The following is a 20633-nucleotide window of genomic DNA, read 5'->3' as shown; positions in this document are numbered from 1 at the left end:
TCTCAAAGAAGTTTAAACAAAAGAGATGATCATTTCTGGCTACTATGCTCTGAACACAGTTCAGTTCAGTTCAGTCACTCAGTCGTGTCTGACTCTTTGCGACCCCATGATCTGCAGAATGCCAGGCCTCCCTGTCCATCACCTACTCCCGGAGCACACCCAAACTCATGTCCATCGAGTTGGTGATGCCATCCAACCATCTCATCCTCTGTCATCCCTTTCTCCTCCTGCCCTCAATCTTTCCCAGCATCAGGGTCTTTTCAAATGAGTCAGCTCTTCACATCAGGTGGTCAAAGTATTGGAGTTTCAGCTTCAACATCAGTCCCTCCAATGAAGGACTGATCTCCTTTAGGATGGACTGGTTGGATCTCCTTGCAGTCCAAGGGACTCTCAAGAGTCTTCTCCAACACCACAGTTCAAAAGCATCAATTCTTTGGTGCTCAGCTTTCTTTATAGTCCAACTTTCACATCCATACATGACTACTGGAAAAACCATAGCCTTGACTAGACAGAACTTTGTTGGCAAAGTAATGTCTTTGCTTTTTAATATGTTATCTAGGTTGGTCATAACTTTCCTTCCAAGGAGTAAGCGTCTTTAAATTTCATGGCTGCAATCACCATCTGCAGTGATTTTGGAGCCCAGAAAAATAAAGTCAGCCACTGTTTCCACTGTTTCCCCATCTATTTGCCAAGAAGTGATGGGACCGGATGCCATGATCTTAGTTTTCTGGATGTTGAGCTTTAAGCCAACTTTTTCACTCTCCTCTTTCACTTTCATCAGGAGGCTCTTTAGTTCTTCTTCACTTTCTGCCGTGAGGGTGGTGTCATCTGCATATCTGGGCCTCAACTCCTCCTTACTAAATCAGAATCTCCAGGGGAAACACCTGGAAATCAGTATTTTTAGTAACTGCATCAGTCTTTTCTCATCAGAAAGCAGAGAAGCCCAAAAGTGTTAATACTAGAATGGGATATCTAACTCTTCCTAGAATCCAAGTCACTATAAAATTAGATACATTATACTTTAATTTGAAAAAGAAACCTAAGGTTAAAAAAAGTTTTCTTAGAAAAGTCACCAGTGTATGTCATGTGTGTCCTCAGTCACTCAGTTTTGTTTGACTCTTTGCGACCCAATGGACTGTAGCCCATCAGACTCCTCTGTCCATGGGATTTCCCAGGTAAGGATATTGGAGTGGGTTGCCATTTCCTACTCCAAAGGATCTTCCCAACCCAGAGATTGAACCCATGTCTCCTGTCTCCTGCATTGCAGGTGGATTCTTTTTATTAGGGAAATTGTTACTTACCTTTACTAGCATGAAAGAATTTACACAGAACATAATAACGATCACTGCATGTTCTCACTGTTGTCTCTTTAATAGAAAGAATAAGAAATTACTCAAGTTGCACGCTTCTTCATGTTGCTGAATTTTAAAGCTTTGAGAATGATTGCATTAAAAAAAGTGTTAGTCGTTCAGTTGTGTCCAACTTTTTGCAACCCCATGGACTATAGCCTGTTAGTCTCCTCTGTCAATGGGATTCTCCAGGAAGAATACTGGAGTGGGTTGCTGTTTCCTTCTTCAGGGGATCTTCCCGGCCCAGGGATCAAACCCAGGTCTCCTGCATTGCAGGTGGGTTAACTTTTAGAATGATTGCTTAAAATACAGGCTAGTATAGAAAGTGGACTTCCATGATGGCTCCGTGGTAAAGAATCTGCCTGCCAAGCAGGAGACTCGGATTGGATCCCTGGGTTGGAAAGATCCCCTGGAGAAGGAAATAGCAACCCATTCCTGTATTCTTTCGTGGGAAATCCCATGGACAGAGAAGCCTGGAGGGCTACAGCCCATGGTATAACAAAGAATCAGACATGACTGAGCGACCAAGCAGAGCACAGCACAGCGTAGAGTTTTATAGACTAAATTTAATTTAAAAACCCATCATCCAGTTTTATTCTTAGTCTCTCCTCTATTGTAAATGAGGTCCTGGTATAAGCTGTAAAATCATTTCTACCTTCTTATATTTGGCCCAGCAGTTCTACTCCTAGGTGCTTACATAAGGGAAATGAAAAGATCTGTACAGAAAAGGTTTAAAGCAGTTTTATTCATAATAGCCCCAAAATGTAAAGAGCTGAAGTGATTACCAACAAAAGAATGGATAAACCAATTATAGTCCATTTACAGAGTGGAATACCACCCAGCACCTAAAAAAGAATGAAATACATGTAAAAACTTTAATGATTCTCAAAACCAATGTGCTCTAAATAAATCTTATCCAAAAGATAGCATGTGCTAAGTCACTTCAGCTGTGTCTGGCTCTTTGTGACCCCTGGACTGCAGCCCACTGGGCTCCTCTGTCCATGGAGTCTCCAGGCAAGAATACTGGAGTGGGTTGCCATTTCCTTCTCCAGGGGATCTTCCTGACCCAGGGATTGAACCCGTATCTCTTACATCTCCTGCGTTGGCAGGCGGGTTCTTTATCACTAGCACCACCTGGGAAGCAAAGATAGCATATAATTCCACTTATCTAATGTTCTAAAATAAGCAAAACTAATTTGTCCATAAAAATTGGAACAGTGATTGCCTCAAGGCAGTTAGAGTGCAAGGAAACCTTCTGGAGTGATGGTAATGTTCTGTTATCTTGAAAGGGGGGCTATATTACTCAGGAGCAAACATTTATTCAAACACATCAAAGAGTAAGATGTGTGCATTTCACTTTAATGTAAAATTTACCTCTCTCAAATGATGAACAAATATTAAATTCCAGTGTTATTCATGCTAAGGTTTTTAGGGGTGAGATATACTGATGTGAGTAATGTACTCTAAAATATATTTTTAAAATGAGATGGAAAGATGGATGGTCATAGGAATGAACAGATGGATAGACGTGTGATAAAACAAGTGCAGTAAATGTTCATTGTAGAATTGAACTGAGGAAGCACAAGTAGTCTGCTGTCTATTTTGCATGCCATCTTTCTTTCAAGGTCTGCTTGGAACCCTATTGAGTTCATGAAATCCTTCTAAAAATTCCATATCTCTTTGGTCTTTGCCTTTTCTGGATTCTTTTAATAAATGTAGCAGATATGGCAAATCTTGATACTTGATATTCTGTCATGCATTTTTCTGGAAACATGGACACATGGATACATAGCATGTATCTCTTTGGGTAAGATACAAACTTCCTGAGAGCAAAAACTAGTCCCAATTTTTTTTTCCCTCTCTCCCCAGTGTCTTTTCTCGAACACCCATAGAATTGACAAGAATGCTGCAGTCCATGGGGTTGATGGAGTTGGAGACGACTTAGCAACTAATACCACCACCATGACAATCTATGCATATCATGATAAATATTTATTGGAGTGGCTAAGCTTCAAGACACATAGAATAACTGTGACTCCATAATTTTCAGACAAATCTGTAGTTTGTCTTTTCAAGATGGCCTAGCCCTAGAGCATTTGACTAATCTGTTTCCTGGGTAGATTCCAGTTTCCATTTCAGATGTCTCCAGTGAACCAAACTCGGCTATTGAGCTGTGGTTGGAGCATTTGACAGGGCAGTTCTTTTCTTGGCTGTCCTTAGAGACACCGAGACAGTGTGGAAAGCTGGTGAAACAGAATGATGTACACACCAGCAGAGTACAGATACTCAGATTCAATAGACAAAAAATAGACCAACAATGACAGCATTATCAGAGGGTGGTTTGCATTAGGACTGCCTTTTGGGACACTGACACTGGTCTTGCCTTTCCTCAGTGATGGATGGCCCTGTGGAGGCAGAACTACTACAGCATGAACAGCTAGTTAATTGCTGTTAATTCCAGGAATAATGCTCCCTAGGATTAGTGAATAGGAGTAAATAATCAAGAAGAGTATTAAAACCCCAAAGCAGATTAAAAAAATTGTTTTTATTGGAAGATAATTGCTTTTACCTTGTTTTGGTGATCTCTGCCATACATCAACTCGAATCAGTCATAATTATACTTATATCCCCTCCCTCTTAAGCCTCTCTCCCAACCCTCTACCCCACTCCTCCAATTCCACCTCTCTACGTCATCACAGAGCGCCAGACGTGGTTCCTTGTGTTAAACAGCAGCTTCCCACCAGTTATCTACTTCATGCATGGCAGTGTATATATGTCAGTGCTAAAAACCAAAAGTAGATTTTTAATTCCCAAGATAAAGACTAGTCAAATGTCAAAAATAGATTTAATATTTTGCTTGACTTTTATCAGATATAACAATTGAATTTCTTACTTTGTAACACATTTTGGAGTAAACCCAAGACCCACTAAGTAGCAAAAAAGTTTGTTGTAGTTTTCAGGATGAGATAAAATTGTCATCTAATTGTTGGAGAGGATTGTTCGAGAGCATGACTTTGAATTCGCTTAGCCACGCTGGTGTGAATGGAAGTTCTCCTCCCTGAGAGCCTCTGCAGAATAGGACACACATAGTCTTTCTATTTCATCTTCGTATCTCATCACTCTGGCCTTTGAAATAATTACACCAGATCCCCCCGAACCTAGCAAACTTCACTATGACATTTCTTAAAAAAAATTTTTTTTATTGTGGCTAAAAGTCCACGACATGACATTTACCATCTTAGACATTTTTTTACCTGCTCACTTCGGCTGTGTTGAGTATTTTCACATTGTTGTGCAGCCAAGTTCCAGAACGTTTTCATCTTGTGAAACTGAAATTCTAGACGCCTTAAGCAACCACTCCCCACTTTCCCTCCCCCAGTCCCTGGCAGCCATCACTCTCCTTCCTGTTCTTGTGATTTTGACTACTCTAGATAACTCACAGAACGGAATTACACGATATTTGTCTTTCTCCTTTGAGTGTGCCTGCTCAGTGTCCCACTCTTTGAGACCCCGTAGGCTGTAGCCCTCCAGGCTCCTCTGTCCATGGGATTTTCCAGGCAAGAATACTGGAGTGGGTTACTATTTCCTCCTCTAGGGATCTTTCCAACCCAGGGATCAAATCCACGTCTCCTGCGTCTTTTGCTTTGGCAGGTGGGTACATTACCACTGGCGCTACCTGGGAAGTTTGTAATTGTCTTTTTTTGTGACTGGCTTGTTTTACTTAGCTGAGTAGCCTCACTCTTCATCCATGATGTAGCACATGTCAGAATTTCTTTCCTTTTTTAAGGCTAAGTCATACTTTATTTTATGTATTTTATGTACGCTTTTGCTGCTTAGTCACTTCAGTCGTGTCCAACTCTGTGTGACCCTATGGACTGCAGCCCGCCAGGTTCCTCTGTCCATGGGATTCTCCAGGCAAGACTACTGAAGTGGGTTGCCGTGCCCCTCTTCTCCAGGGGATCTTCCTGACCTAGGGATCAAACCCAGTTCTCCTGCATTGCAGGCAGGGTCTTTACCGTTGAGCCACCAGGGAAACCCTATAGATTATATGTATGCATTGTATGTATAGACCACATTAAAAAATTTTTTCATCCATCAGCGAATACTTGGGTTTTTTCCACCTCTTGGGTATTTTGAATAGTGTTGCTATGAACACGGATGTGCAAATATCTCTCTGCAGTCCTGTTTTCAGTTCTTACGGATTTGTACCCAGAAGTGTTATGTCTGGATCATATGGTAATCTCACTTTCAATTTTTTGAGGAATCTTTTTACTGTTTTCTGTGATAACAGCACCATTTTACATTTCTACCAGCAGCATATGGGGATTCTTTTTTCCACATCTTTGCTAACACTTGTTACCTTCTTGTTTTTTAAAATAGTAGTGATCCTAATCAGTGTGTTTAAAACTTGCCCTTTAATTAAAAAAAAAAAAAGGCCCACTTTCTCACCAAAGGAGTTGAAACTATTGAAGGCACAAAGTCTACAAAATCTGAATAAGATTCATTTCACATTAAATGTATTGTGGCTGATTTCTTGTGTTGCTCATGGTATTTTTTTTTTTTTTTAATTCTTTAGGCTTTTGAAATTAGCCATATACTGAAATGAACCAGCTACCTCAGTGTTAACTGGGCAGAATTTAAATGGTGAACTTTTGCAATCCTGTTTTCCATGGTGAATAAATGACTGTAGGAGACACTGTTTTCTGATACTGTGAAAAATTGACGGTGCAAATCTGATCTGCTAAAGAGATAATGTGAATAAAAGTTGGTCATCATCATGAACTTCGGTGTTCTTGTTGCTAAAACAAAGGAGTTTGTCTAGATGGGAGATGAGAAAATTACATGCCTGTGGGACACAGGCAGGCCCTGTAAATGAGTGGAGCAGCCTGGCTGTAAAACAACAGAGTGGAATGTCTTTGTCAGACTGGGGAGTAGGGGAAATGCTCCTTCAAAAGCATGAAGCCAGCCCTCAGCTCTGATGTACTGCAAGGTGAAGAAACATAGACTTTATGTCCATGTGGTGTGTGGCTGAATCTTCAGAATTGTCCAGAAAAGATGAAGAATTTTAAACATGGTGATAATTTTAATGAAAAGAAAAATGTTTTTGTGCAGGACAAAGAAACACATTTCTGAGTGGAATGTGTCCAATAGCCTGGGGGTTTGTAGTATGTGGGCTAGATAATCTCTAAGGTTCTTTGAATTCTAAAATTCTATAATTTTTAGGAACAGATTAAAAATAGTGACCATAACCAGGGTCTGTGATCCTATTTTGTATCTTGGATTGCTCAAAACTATAGGCTGTTGTCTTGGTTTCCTGAGAATGGATCAAAATGACTCAATTGTTTGATATATAGACATTGCCTCCTTAAGCACTATATTTATCTTCAGTGAATTGTACTAAGAAAGATTTGTGTGACAACTCACATCACATTTGAGGTGATACATGACTCTCTGCAGCAAAAACTGCTGTCTTTTATTTGATTCCTCAAATCTGTATTGAATTTCAGCAAAATTGAAGAGACAAAAAAATCAGTTCATGTCTCAATCAATTTCATGAACTAAAAAGACAGATGAGACTTCTCTTTGGCTCCAGCTTTGCCTGTCCCTGCAGAATTGTTGGAGAATGTTGGTGGTTGTCTGATGTCTTCTGTCAGAACTTTTTCCTTTTAATAAGAGTGCAGCTGTGATTGACATGTGCTCTCCATCCACGAGCCTGCTTATGTTTCTTCTTTTGTTAACGGAATGTTGATTTCCCCACTAGCCACTCTTATTGAACCAGTCTTGTGTTTCTTAAAGTGTGTTCCTCAGACCAGTAACATCAGCATCAGAAAACTTGTTAGAAATGCATATTCCCAGGTCTTGTCCCACTGGTTGAAGTAATTCTGGTACTGCAGACACATCCCACAACTCCAGGCCTGATGATTTATGCACTCTGATGGTTTAAGGGGTAGATGTACAAGCCAGGTCAATGGGTTTCAAACTTGATGTTGAATTTGGATAACTTGGAGGGCATGTTAAAGCAAAAAAAAAGCTGGTTGTCTCCCTCAGAGCGTATGATTCTGTAGATCTGATTTGGGACCCAGGCGTTTTTAACAAGTTCCCAGGTAATGCTGGGGCTGCTCCTAGGGCATGCTGATGATCACACTTTGAGATCCATTGCTGGTCTTCTGCTAAAGAGATAATGTGAGTGGAAGTTGGTCATCTTTCATTTAATTTTTTGAGGAATCTTTATACTGTTTTCTGTGATAATGGCACTACTGCTCTGAGTTCATGAGATTAAGCTCTGAGAATTTTGTTGAAAAACATGCTTCAGTTAGCTGATGCACCATAAATGCTGTGTGACAATTACCCCCCATCTTAGTTGCATACAACGGTAAGTACATATTTCTCTTTTACATGTGTGATCACTGGGTGGTATTTGACTATTTGAATCTGGCTTTGATTGAACTTGGCTCCAAGCGGTAGGTTCAGCCAAGCTCTGCTTCATCTTCCTTGGTTAAATGGCTACTCATCTCAAAGCATGGTTTTCTAAGAATAAAAGTCAAAGTGCAAGTGACTAGGTCCCACTCTGCAAGCTTATTGTAGCTCTAATTCAGGTCAATTACATCTACTAATATTCCATTGGCCACAGGGGATTCCCTGGTGGCTCAAATGGTAAAGAATCAACCTGCAGTGCAGGAGACCTGGGTTCAGTCCCGGGGCTGAGAAGATCCCCTGGAGAAGGGAATGGCCACCCACTCCAGTATTCTTGCCTGGAGAACCCCATGGACAAAGGAGCCTGGTGGGCTACAGTTCATCAAAGAATTGCACATGACTGAATTACAAAGCACACACAAAGCAAATCACATGGCCGCTATCACAATAAAAAACTCACATGAAAGTTGAAAGGGAGATAATTAATGTTTACTGAAGGATAATTTAATTTGTCATATTTTTGGAACTAGTGACTTCTTTCCATTTTTTTTTTTAAGCTGATAAACTAGAGTCTTGTATCTATTAGTGGCTGAATTTGCAGTCATCCAGGAGAAGGTTGCCTCAGAATAAAGTCAATAAAAGCAGAAAGCTGGAGAAACATAGTATCCTGAAGATTCAGCTGTGTTAGAAACCACTTCTACCATTGAACTTTTATCTTAGCTAAACTAATACTTTTGTTTTTGCTTAAGTTGTTTCTTGCAAACCAACACCCTTAAGTACATAACCATGAATGAAATATTTAATGATTACCTTTCACTTTATAAATCTACATCAATCCTTGAGATAATGGGCATTTCAGTAAATGTGATATTTAAGTTGTGTATCGAAATGTTTATTTGGCAAATGTTTTTAGCACTGCGGTATTCTTGAAGCTCGACTCAAAGTTAAATTTACTGCAGTAGAATTTGTCTTTAACCAAATACTTTCAATACCTTTTAATATTTCATTTGGCCCTACCTCAAAGGATTAGATAAAAGTTAAGTAGTTGAGTGTCATAGGTGACCCAAAGAGGACTTGATATTTTCTAGGGAGTACATTTGTTAGAAATTACATTATGATGCAGGTAACAACAATGCTGGGCTAATGAGATGAATTTTTCAGTTGTTTTCTCCAGAAATAGGCATTCTGAGACCGGCACGGCTCTCCACCATCATCTTGAACCCAGTACCCTATTTTTCTTCTTTGCCATTCTCAATGTGTGACCATCAATTTTTCCCCAGGGGCTAAGATTGCTGCCAGAACTCAGCCTCACGTTCCAGGCAGAAGGAAGGTAGTGAGGATAAGCAAAAAGGGTCCATCTCAGCTAACTTTTACCGTTTTAAGGAGCTTTTCTTGATGTGTCATTCAACAATTTCTTCCTGCATTTCATTAGCTAGACCTTAATCACGTAGACACAAGTTTGGCTGAGAAGTAGTCTTTTTGACTCAGTACTTTTGTCTCCTGCATAAAATTATGGTTGTATTACAGAGAAAGATGGCTGGAACCTGGAAGACAGCTGGTTGTCTCTGCTGCAAGTGCATAAATGATTAAGCATCGCTGATGGAAATAAGCATGAAATCAAAGACCAATGGGTGACAAACCGAAATGACTATAGAAACTGAATATATCTCAAAAGAGAATTGGAAAATGAAAGTCAAATAGAAATGGGTTAGGAACGAAAATCAGAATGGTCACTAGAACTACAGGCAAAAGGCAGGTGGTGAAAAATACATTTTCTTAGGGTTTAATTGACACAGATTTTGAAAGAGAAGCAAATGTGAATAGTTCAGTTTATAGAAATGTGCACCATTGAGAAGGAAAAGAACTTTTCAAATAAACCAAGTCAGAGTGTTTTTCAGCAGGTTTTATCAGACTCAGCTTGAATAAAATATCTTTAAAAATATCCATCTCTGGATACTCGACTCCACATTCTCTATGCAGCCTTCTGGTGATAAATCTGCCCTTCTGAGTAAACTTCCTCACCTAGCAAAGATATAATAAACGCAATGCTAACATTTGAGTTTACTTAGATACTCTTTCTTATTGTAAAAACCCATGGCATTTAGGTTGAAAAACATAGTTATGTGAATTTGCCTAGGGTGAGAGAGAGAGTAGGCAGTAGCTTATCTCTAACCTCACATAATATCAGACTGTTGTCTTCTAGGAGATTGGGAAATTCCTCAGAAAGGACATCTGATGTCATGGGGGGCTATGGCTTGGTATGGCCATTGGGCAGGATTTCGGTTTTTATTCAACCAAACTCAAACCAGTGGTAAATGGAAGAAAGGCGGACAAACAGACAGATCTGTTCACAATAAAGTTCTGCTTCTCATAATATTATGTCGTGATGTTGAACCAATTTCTTCATTTCCTTGAACTGGCATTTCTTCATCCATAAAATGACGATAAGGACGCCTTACAGTGGCGCTGAGAGGATGAACGAAACAATGCAGGTGAAGTTGCTTAAGCTGGTGCTGGTGGTGAACATTGAATGAATTCAAACTCCACTTCTATCCTTGGTCCTACCCTTCTCCCTTTCTTCTTTTTCTTTCTCTCTCTAGTCTTCTTTCCTTATAGATTTCAAAATATTCTAAAGTACCACAAGGAGGCACAGTTTGAACATCAGCCTTGTGTAACAGTAGATCCCACGTAGCTTGCTGAGTTACGCCGGGGTAGAGTAGAAAGCCTACCAGCTGAAAGTTCTGCCGATTTTCTGAGTAGACTGTGTGTTTGCAGAACTACAGATCATCAATCTATTTATTCCAATTTGTAGAATATAACTGCTCTGAGCAGTTCTATTTCTCTATTCATTTCTTCCATTTTCCACTTATCGTGATTTGCGTAAGTTCTTGCTCTATACTGGAAATTATCAGACTAACTTTTCCCTGTGTGTCTGTATGCAGACATTAGCTTTCAGAATAAACCAGAAAATGAATAGCTTACTTAGAGTTTCCCTATTCTCACTTCCCCATGTCTTCATGATCTCCATTTGAACTTTGTTTTACCTTTTTCACAATAATATCTGTATACTTATATCTACTTAATTATTTCATAGTATTGTTATGAAAAGCTGTCAGTTCCATGTATTGCCATAGTTAGAGCCCATCTTTTGATGTTAATTATTATTCCTGCGAATTATTCCTGTGAATATTAATCAGTTGAACGGGTCTCCAATCTCAGCTCCTGAAACACACAGCAAGTCAGGGTTATAAATCAGTCTTTTTAACTTTTACATAGATTCTAGGCATTTAAAAAATACTCTCAAACCTCACGTCCTCCTAATGTTTTTCTGTCACTAAGGCTGATCAGCTTGATTCTCTTAACACAGAAAGCAAATCTATGCTAAATTATTTTTGACATTGCTAATTAAAAAAAAAAGAAAAAAATTTTTGAGCATATAACTGTTTCATCCAGCTGGATTTTAGAAAGCATGCCTCTTTTGTATTTATTTCCCTTGTCAGTAATTATGCTAATTTCACTTTTGTCTTTTATGGGCAATTTCAGAGAGTTTATCCAAAGTCAAGCCAATAGGTAGCATCTTTCCATAGAGACACAGACAAATAATTAGTAGTATTTGTGCACTTTGAACAACATTTGCTGGGTGCCTACAATATGGCATGCACTATGCCAGCAGTCTCTGAAAAGAGAAGAGGCATTTCTGTGCTCAGCCATCTCACAGAAAGGGAAACCACCCGGGGCTTCCAACTGGTACTGTGTTCATTAGTGACTGTGTATGGAGGCAATGTGAATTACTCATTTTCAAATTTATGCATTCATTAATTATTCATTTAATTCAATCATCCCTTTGATAAATATTATTTTTAAATAATTTAAAGTCACTTTCCACAGGGCAGTTTGTTTGGTAGGATATTAGCAATTATAGTTCACAGAGATTGAGTGTTTATTGTTGCCAGGCTGTGTGCTAAGTTTTTTTTTCTGTTCTTTCTTTTAATCCTCTTAATAACCCTGCGAAATTGGCATATTTATTATTGCCATTTTACAGATGATAAAACTGAGACACAGATAATAAACTGAGGATGCTTAACACAGGCAATTAGTAGTGGAGCTGAGGTTCTATACTTGCTCCGGAGCCGATGCTAAAGACCACTGTGCCTTCTGATTTAATATGATATGAGTAGGGAAACTGAAGAGTCTTTAGAGCTTCCCAGGTGGCACAAGTGGTAAAGAACCCAGCTGCAACCCAGGAGACATAAGAGATCTGGGTTCGATCCCTGGGTCAGGAAGATCCCCTGGAGAAGGCCATGGTAACCCACTCCAGTATTCTTGCCTGGAAAATTCCATGGATAGAGGAGCCTGGCGGGCTACAGTTCATGGGGTTGCAAAGAGTCAGACACGACCGAGGGGACTTAGCACATAGTCAGTGTGACATTTCTCGAGGAAGTTAACCTTGCGAGTTTTCTTGATTCATTTGCTTGTCCATTCACCGCTGTATTCAGCTGGTGTTGACTGAGACCCTTCTCTCTGCCAGGTGCTTTGCTGGGTCTCTGGAAAGCAAAGGTACACAAGATGTAAACCTGGCTTTCAAGGAGCTACATGCTTGGACTCAGCTATTTGTTTTTTGATTACTCTAGAATCATGCAACATCTTAGCTCTATGAGTCCAGGAGGAGGTTGTTTGCTGCTGATCCTTGGCAATGGACTGCTATAGGAAGTCATTCAGATCCAATTTTAATTGATACTCAGATGTTAAGATATCAGAGTACAGAAAATATAAGTGGGAAATTCTAACAAGGAAAACATTTCCTAATTCTTGAAAAGAGACTGTGGGGCTAATATTTATACTTCAAAGGGCCTATCATCTGATATGTTACATAGACAAACCAAGAAGTTGCTAATCCCAATAAAGAGATGAAACCGATTAGAAGATAAAGCATAGACCTCACCTAAGATGAACACTGCACTCAAGGCCATTTCTGAGGTGAAATAATGAGGCAATTGTCTGTAATTCCAGCCATGAGCTGTTTCTTCCTCCAGAAGAAGGAACTGAATCACAGCCACACCGCCCTCCAAGGGTCCTGCATTTTAGCCAAAAACACTCTTTCTCAGATTCTGTTGAAAGCAGTACAAAAACTGCATATTTGATGAGAGTGGAAAAAATCAACAGTAACCAGAATATTAAAACCTAGTGTTCAAATTTAAGACATCCTGTTATCTTATCAACAACTTGATATGAAAATCCCACTTTTAATGATGCACATATGACTACAGCCAAATGGAAGCTATTTTGAGAGGTGTAAAACAATGTTGCCATGATATGCTCCAGAAACAAACAGATGCCTCATCGTATGGGAGAAAATGGGAAACCTCAGACTCCCCAGGGCTGGTGATCTGCCTGGGAGTCAGGGAAGTTTTGGCTTACTCTTCTGGGTTAGATTCATTTCTGTTGCATGCATTTTTAAAACATCTCATTTCATACTCACCAAATGTGTGATGTTAGGAAATCCCCATTTCTAGGATGTGGCACCTACCCATTCCCTCTTGGGGCTCTGACTCACTCTGAGCAGGACCAGAAGTAAGATGGGAAAGGAAGATGGAGAAAGACACTTTGCTTCTTTGAAGAGAATCTCTGTTAGCACAGTTACACACTCAAGTTACACTGTAGAAGGAAGTAAGTTTATAAAAGACTGTTACAGTAAGTCCCCTACATGCCAACAAGTTCTGTTCTCAGGCCATGTTTGTAAGTCCAATTTGTTAGTAAATCCAACAAAGTTAGCCTAGGTACCCAACTAATTCAATCAACTCTAAACTACTGTACTGTAATAGGTATATAACACTTTTCATACAAATAATACATAAAAAACAAACACAAAAAATAAAGAAAATGCTTTTAACGTTGTAATACCTTGAAAATCACAGTAGTGTAGTACAACAGGTGGTTTAAAAGGGCTGGCATTGAGTGAACCGGCAGGAAGAGTCACTGACTTGGGGAAGGATTGGAGGTGGGAAATGGTAGAGCTGAAAGGTCTTCAGCAATAGGAGATGGAGGGCAAGCTGCGATTTCACTCACACTTGTTGATGGTGTAGGTTCTGGGCTTGAAATAAACATATGACGTACTGTGCTACTGTTCTTAATATAGCATTGTACAGCATAGTACACAAAAGCACAGCCGTTTGTGGGGGATGCACGCATGGGACAATGTACACCAGACACGTGAACTAACTTAACGTGACTGGGCACGGGAATGCACGCTCACATGTTTGAAAGTTTGAAACTCGTAGGTTTGTACGTAAGGGACTTACTATACTGTCCATTCTCAATTTCTCCCAGTAGTAACAATAAAAATCCATAGTATAAGAATCAAGATCCCTCAGAAAAAAAAAGGGTATAGATTGTTTTCAATCATCATCTGCAATTCTTGGGCTTAGAATCCTAATGGAAACAGTTTCTTTCTGAAAAGGACTCTTATTTTCAGCCCTTCTAAATGTTGAAGGCAAAATAAGTGGCCACATACACGTCCCAAATCCTTTGGCTTAGAAATATCCAAATTAATGGGTTTCCCTGGTGGTTCAGGGGTAAAGAATCCACCTGCCAATGCAGGGGATTCAAGAGATGTGGGTTTCATCCCTGGGTCAGGAAGAATCCCTGGAGAAGGAAATGGCAACCCACTCCAGTATTCTCGTCTGGAAAATTCCATGGACAGAAGAGCCTTGTTGGGCTATAGTCCTTGGGGTTGCAAAGAGTCAGACATGACTGAAAACACACATACACACACACACACACGGCCATTTAATAAACCTCCAGCAGCAATGTCTTTCGCTCAGCTGTTTAGAGGGAGAGGCTGAAACTTGGAAACCACTAGATAGAATGTGATGGGTCAATTTGACTTTCGGAATCCAAAGGGGTGTTTTTGAGCTGAGGTGGTGAAAGGCCTCTGCCTTGGCCTGGGACACTAACTGGAAATATTTTTGTAGAACACTCCAGAGTCTTCAAGCTAGATTTCCATTTTACTTGACTTTTGTTAAAAAGCAAAAATTCCTTTTTGTTGTTGTCATAAATTGATTTGACTTGATTTCTAGAACTTTGCTTTTATTCTTTATTTCTTAAAATAATTGCTAATCCAAAGGGAAAAATAATATGGCATAAGGGAAGTCTCATAGAAATCTAAAGGAATCCTCTAAATTTCATGCAAGTATTATGAAACAGACTTCCTTATTCTCGGGCCATTCTGTTCAATAAAATATCCTGCAAATAGCACACTGTCTTATTTATAACTTTAGAAACGTCCACCTACCCTGGATTTAGTAGTTACAGTTGTGTGGCTTTTGATGAAATACAAAGAAAGTCATGAGCTTTTAAATACAAATATTCTTTATACATTAGGAATAAATCCAAGAAACAATGGCTTTATAGTTGGGTATTAATATTAATGATGTAAGAAAATTGCAAGCAGATTCCTCTGGAGAATCCTTGACATTAGTATTATTTAAAGCTATTCTTTGTAAACCTTTGCTCAATTACTCAGGCTCAGTCACCATTACCTTCTCCAAATGACCTTCGTGAACCCCATTTGGGCATGTTTTGATTTATCTCTCCCTCCTTATCCCTCTCAGATCAACTTTATGTGCTCACTGTAGCATCTCTCTTGAGATTTGTGATTTATGATCTCTCCATCAAATTACTCTTCTCTTTCCTCCCCTCCCCGACCACATGCATTCCCTACAGGAATGTCATGGGGCAAGGGGAAGGCAAAGGCGTTTAGAGCTTTCATGGGGATTTCTTTATCTTACTAGTGTCTCCCCATCTCCATTATTCACCTGGAACACTTTACTCATCCGTGTTCTGAACCCAAACACATATATATATATATATCTGCCTATCTGTTCTCTCTTCATAGCACTTCCTCTCATGTACTTTTAAGTAATTTGACACTTATCCTGTTCCATCACAGGCAAAGGTACTTCTGGTTGGGATGGGACTCTTTGTCTAAAGTAGACCGTGCATTTTCTTGTTAAATCTCAGCACATAACCAGGGCAGAGCTGCAAAGGACACTCCTAGAGAGTTCTCAGATGCCAACTCTTAGCTCTTCTTAAACTTCTTCTTACCCTTAGAAAATTCAAGATCCCAGACAAACTTTCTCACATTATCAGAATTCTCCTCTTCACATTATACACATGTGGCTCTCTTAGCAGCCATCAGACCTTGATTGTTGTTTGAGAATCAGAAGAATCAGATGCTGATTGTTTTGGAATGATGTGGGAAAATAGGGTGACCTGGTAGGATTGCTAACTGAAAAATTTCAATGAACATATGCTGTCTATGTACACCACTCTACAAAGTACCAAAAAATGGCTGTTTTTTGCATTAATTTTCAGAACCACTTGTTCAGTAGCAATCATGGCCCTCTCTCAGACAGTTAAAGTGATTGGCCCAAGAACATATCTGAGACTTCAGATGTTAACCAGGTGTGGCTCTTTGTAACACATTTATTTCTTCACTTAGATGCAATTTAACTGAATATCCTAGATAGAGATGATGGCTAGTTTAGTGAGATGGTGGAGAGGGATGGGGGTTGAGGAAGAACTTTACTGGAAGATTATCCAAAGACCTAAAATTTCATCAATTCAAAATTAATTCTTTTGAGTGAAAGATTGTCCTCTGAGGATACCAATTTCCCCAGGAAACCATACCACTTTTTCCTTCGATCAGTCGTTGGATCAACAGTTTGAGGCAACTTGGTGTTAGTGTTCCAGCAGGTTTCACATGGGAATGGGAAAATCACAGCACAGCACTGCTAACTCACCTGACCAGCACCTGGCCAATTGCCCATAGCTTCTGGGACTAGAGGTGGTCTCACATAATCCTCAATCCAGTGCCTTGTGGGATCTTAGTCTTCTGACCACGGATGGAACCCAATCCCTTGGCAGTGAAAACTCTGAGTTCTAACCACTGCACCACCAGAGAATTCCCAACAGCTTCGTTTTGACTGAAGTTGGTATTTGAACTGGAATCCATTTGGAAGCAACACAAACACAGATGGAGAAGGGGTGGGGATTCTGCTTGAGGAAGACAAGACTGGGTGGAGGGCTGGAGCAGGGGCTGGGGAGAGGCGACATTAGGTCACTGGGTGGTGGGGAGGCACGAAGATACAGAGGAGCTGGGAGCAGAGAGGAGCTGGGTAGCTTCCAAATGAGAAGATCATCTTGTTAACAATGCTGCCTGAGTTTGCTCCACAGATGTACGTATCCAGTGCCAAATACTTCAGTGGCAAAACCCTGCTAAGGCTGAGAACTGAAAAGAAACCAAAACCAGTCAATGCTGATTACTTAAAAAAAATGTACACCTCCTTATAGAAGAGATTCACGGACACTTGTTCCGACAGTGACTTCTAGCTCCAAATCCACCCTCCCACAGTCTACTTGTCCCCCTTTGGCTCCCCTGTCCCTGCCCTAGGATTTTCTCTGGAACAGCTCCATTCCAACACAACTTTGAGAAATGACTCCAAAACTCTGAAGTTCAGGGCAATAAATTGATTTGCCAAGACTGCAGAGAAGATCGAGACATAATCTTCCTTCAAGCCGGCCCTGACATGGTTGGAAAAAACACACAGACATGTGAAATGATAACTGACAACATAATCAAGGGGAGAAAAATGGATGACATGGGTGTATGTGTTAAGACAGGACAGGGAATTAGAAATCCACGTGAGCAAAGCGTCTGGAAAAACTCTTGACTTGATCTGTTCCCCCAAGAAACAGACTCTGATGTGGAGAGTTATATGCAGGAAATGTGCTGGGAGTCCATGTCTCCTCAGAATCCTTTTCAAAGGATTTGTGGAGAGGAGGAGATGAACTGTGATGTAGTCTCAGGTTGCTCTCAGGTCAGAGCTGGGGAGCCTGGATGGCCATTTAGAGTCATCTTGAATTGGGACAATGAGGCCAGGCCTTTGCCCTTCCTGCCATCAACCAGTTGTTGAGCGTGAGTTTCCTAGAGAGCCGGCTGCTGGGGGAACAGAAGTCTCAGCCCTGAAAGGTGGCTCTGGGGGTCCTAACACAGTGGCCACCACAGGTGTGAATTCAGCTGAGTCCTGATGCATACGGGCTGGGTTTATGTGGTGGGGGCTTCCCTGGGGGCTGAGACTATAAAGAATCTGCCTGCAATGTGGGAGGCCCGGGTTCAATCCCTGGGTCATGAAGATCCTCTGCATTGGCAGGCAGATTCTTAACGACTGGACCATCAGCAAAGCCCTTGCTTTGGTTTTAAGTGAGTAGAACATTGTGGGTCTAGTGCAGGGTGTATGTGTAGTCAAGCAAGCAGGACTTGGACTGGTTGACATTTCAATGGCTAAAGAGTGGTCAAGTCTAGCTTCAGAAAAGGCACAAGGACTTCCCTGGTGGCACAGTGGATTAGAATCTGCCTGCCAATGCAAGGGACACAGGTTCAATCCCTGGACTGGGAAGATTCCATATGCTGTGGAGTAAGTAAGCTGGTGAGCTACTGAGCCCATGTGCTGCAACTACTGAAGCCTGCTTGCCTAGAGCCTATGCTCCACAACAAGAGAAGCCAGTGCAATGAGAAGCCTGTGGACTGTATCAGAGTAGACCCTGCTTCTTCCTGCAACTAGAGAAAGCCAGTGCAAAGCAACAAAGACCCAGTGCCACCAAAAAAAAAAAAAAGTTACGGAAGTGCAATCCCACCACAGATTTATAGAATGGAATATTTGTGCAGAGTCCTAAAAATTACTGTAACCCTTAAGATTCTGACTCAACATATCTTCTTCAAATCAGTCTAGTTATCTCTTGGGATTGGAAAACCCTGGTCTGTCTAGTTGATCTTTGAATCTTTGTCCAGCTGAGGTTCAAGTCCTTGTCCTGACTTCTTGCTAAGGCATCATAAATCATAAGTAGGATTGCATTCAGCAGCTGCCCAGTCCCATGAACCACTTTTAGTGGCAACTCTCCCACTCTTCAAGAGGGAACCAAATGCAAAGTAATTGTATTTTTTTATTTCTATGAACAACAAAAGGCTTCCATAATTTCACATCTCATTGCTTTTAAGAGCACATATATTACAAAGAAAGAAACTCCACAAACTTTAAAGATTAGTATTTATCAACACTTTTGTACACATACACAAATATTTTAATACAACAGTATCTGAAATGTTACTCATATAATTTTAGCACTGTCATAAGTAATACCTAAAAAGGCTCTTTTAAATTTGGTAAAAACCATATATTTTACAATCTTCTATTTACATCTGAAATATGCTTAAATGTTACAAAAACATTCACTTTGACCTTTAAAATATGTGTGCGAGGACTGGCTATTGAACATAATGTGACCGACAGCAGACTTACAGTCAGCTTTTGAATTACACATTCATTGGAATTTCATAGCAAATATTCAGCTTGGCTTGATCGATGTCACTCAAAGGAAAAAAAAATTGTAAGAAATGTGCAAATCTGGAGGCTGGCAAAATTCTCAAGCTAGCGAGGTAAAAAACAATATGAACACCACCATAAAAACTTCAAATAAATTAAATGTTATCTTTCTCTTCCCCGAGATTAGCTGCAAATTCAGACAGTTCCCTTGAAGGAGGAGTGTCCGATGCTGTGGACTTCTCAAACTTCTCCACTGGGTGAGACAGAGACCGCGGGCAGAGAGGGAGCCGCCTTGTTAATTACTCGAGTGCAAGTTCGCTCCACTCCTCGCTTTGATGGGTCGTCCCGGTAGGTAATCTTGAGACAGGACAAAACACAACGCGACAAAACAAAACAATAATAGAGAGGTCTGTGTTAATAACTTCAAATACAAAAGCAAAGCCCAGAACACTGATTTTTTAAAAAAAATTCCCCCACAAGGAACCAGCAAATTTTGAAAATGCCCTTATCAAACTTCTTTGAGATTTTTAAAAAATTAATTTATTTTAATTGGAGGCTAATTACTTTATAATATTGTAGTGGTTTTTGCCATACACTGACATGAATCAGCCATGGGTGTACATGTGTCCCCCATCCTGAACCCCCCTCCCGCCTCCCTCCCGGTCCCATCCCTCAGGTTGTCCCAGAGCACCGGCGTTGAGTGCCCTGTTACATGCATCGAACTTGGACTGGTCATCTATTTCACACATGGTAATATACATGTTTCAATGCTATTCTCTCAAATCATCCCACCCTCGCCTTTTCCCAGAGTCCAAAAGTCTGTTCTTTATATTTGGGTCTCTTCTGCTGTCTTGCATATAGGGTCATCGATACCATCTTTCTAAATTCCATTTACATGCGCTAATATACTGTATTGGCGTTTTTCTTTCTCACTTACTTCACTCTGTATAATCTGAAGAGCTTTTTTCCCCCAGCCTACATCTCAGCCATGCTGACCGGCTTTAAAGTAGTTTCCTAATTCTCTTCAACTATCAGATATGTTTTTAAATGTGAATGAATCTTACGGATGTGTTTGAGTAATTCTGGAAATTTATTTTATTTGCAAAGGTCATAATAAGTATTGTCAAAATCTGCCCCTCAAGAAAACATCTGAAGCCTCATTTAAATGTTTGAATTAATAGAAATAGGAGGGAAAAAAATATATAGCTTGACCTGATTTTACTTTTGAAAATAATGTTAATATGCCCTTCCCTGTCAGATCTGTTCAACTAATGATATGCGAACACAATAACAATACCAGATACCCCAGGCACCTCTAAAACCTTGGTGCAGAAGAGGCTTAATGAATATTTAAAATTCCTGGTTTTCTCAGTAACTTTACACATTACCAGGCTTTGGCTGTACTGCTTTTCCAGGAGAGAATGGCTTCTCTGTCCCCATAGCATCCATGTCCCTTATACTACCAACAAGTTCTCCTTATGATCAGAAT

General features: G+C 40.2%; 1 protein-coding gene and 1 long non-coding RNA gene across 9 annotated transcripts in view; both read right to left on the bottom strand.

Annotated features, from left to right (window-relative positions):
* Window positions 1–9313: 9313 nt before the first annotated feature.
* On the bottom strand, window positions 9314–13782 carry LOC122698917. The gene is made up of 3 exons (XR_006342453.1): window positions 13665–13782; window positions 13243–13418; window positions 9314–10985 (listed from the first exon to the last, which is right to left on the bottom strand). It is a non-coding gene; the product is annotated as an uncharacterized LOC122698917 (long non-coding RNA).
* A 4962-nt stretch (window positions 13783–18744) lies between these two features.
* The window catches only part of DOCK10 (dedicator of cytokinesis 10), a 297557-nt gene continuing 295668 nt past the window's right edge, over window positions 18745–20633 (bottom strand). For all 8 annotated transcript variants that reach the window (XM_043909860.1, XM_043909862.1, XM_043909859.1 and 5 more), the window contains one exon: window positions 18745–19501. In XM_043909860.1, the coding sequence (XP_043765795.1) occupies window positions 19440–19501 (62 nt within the window). In that variant the 3' untranslated portion in view covers window positions 18745–19439. The remainder of the gene's footprint in view (window positions 19502–20633) is intronic.

Source organism: Cervus elaphus, chromosome 8 (genome assembly GCF_910594005.1).
Source record: "Cervus elaphus chromosome 8, mCerEla1.1, whole genome shotgun sequence".
NCBI classification, from domain to species: domain Eukaryota; kingdom Metazoa; phylum Chordata; class Mammalia; order Artiodactyla; family Cervidae; genus Cervus; species Cervus elaphus.
Note: the sequence above shows the minus strand (reverse complement) of the source record. Positions and strands in the feature narration are given on the sequence as shown.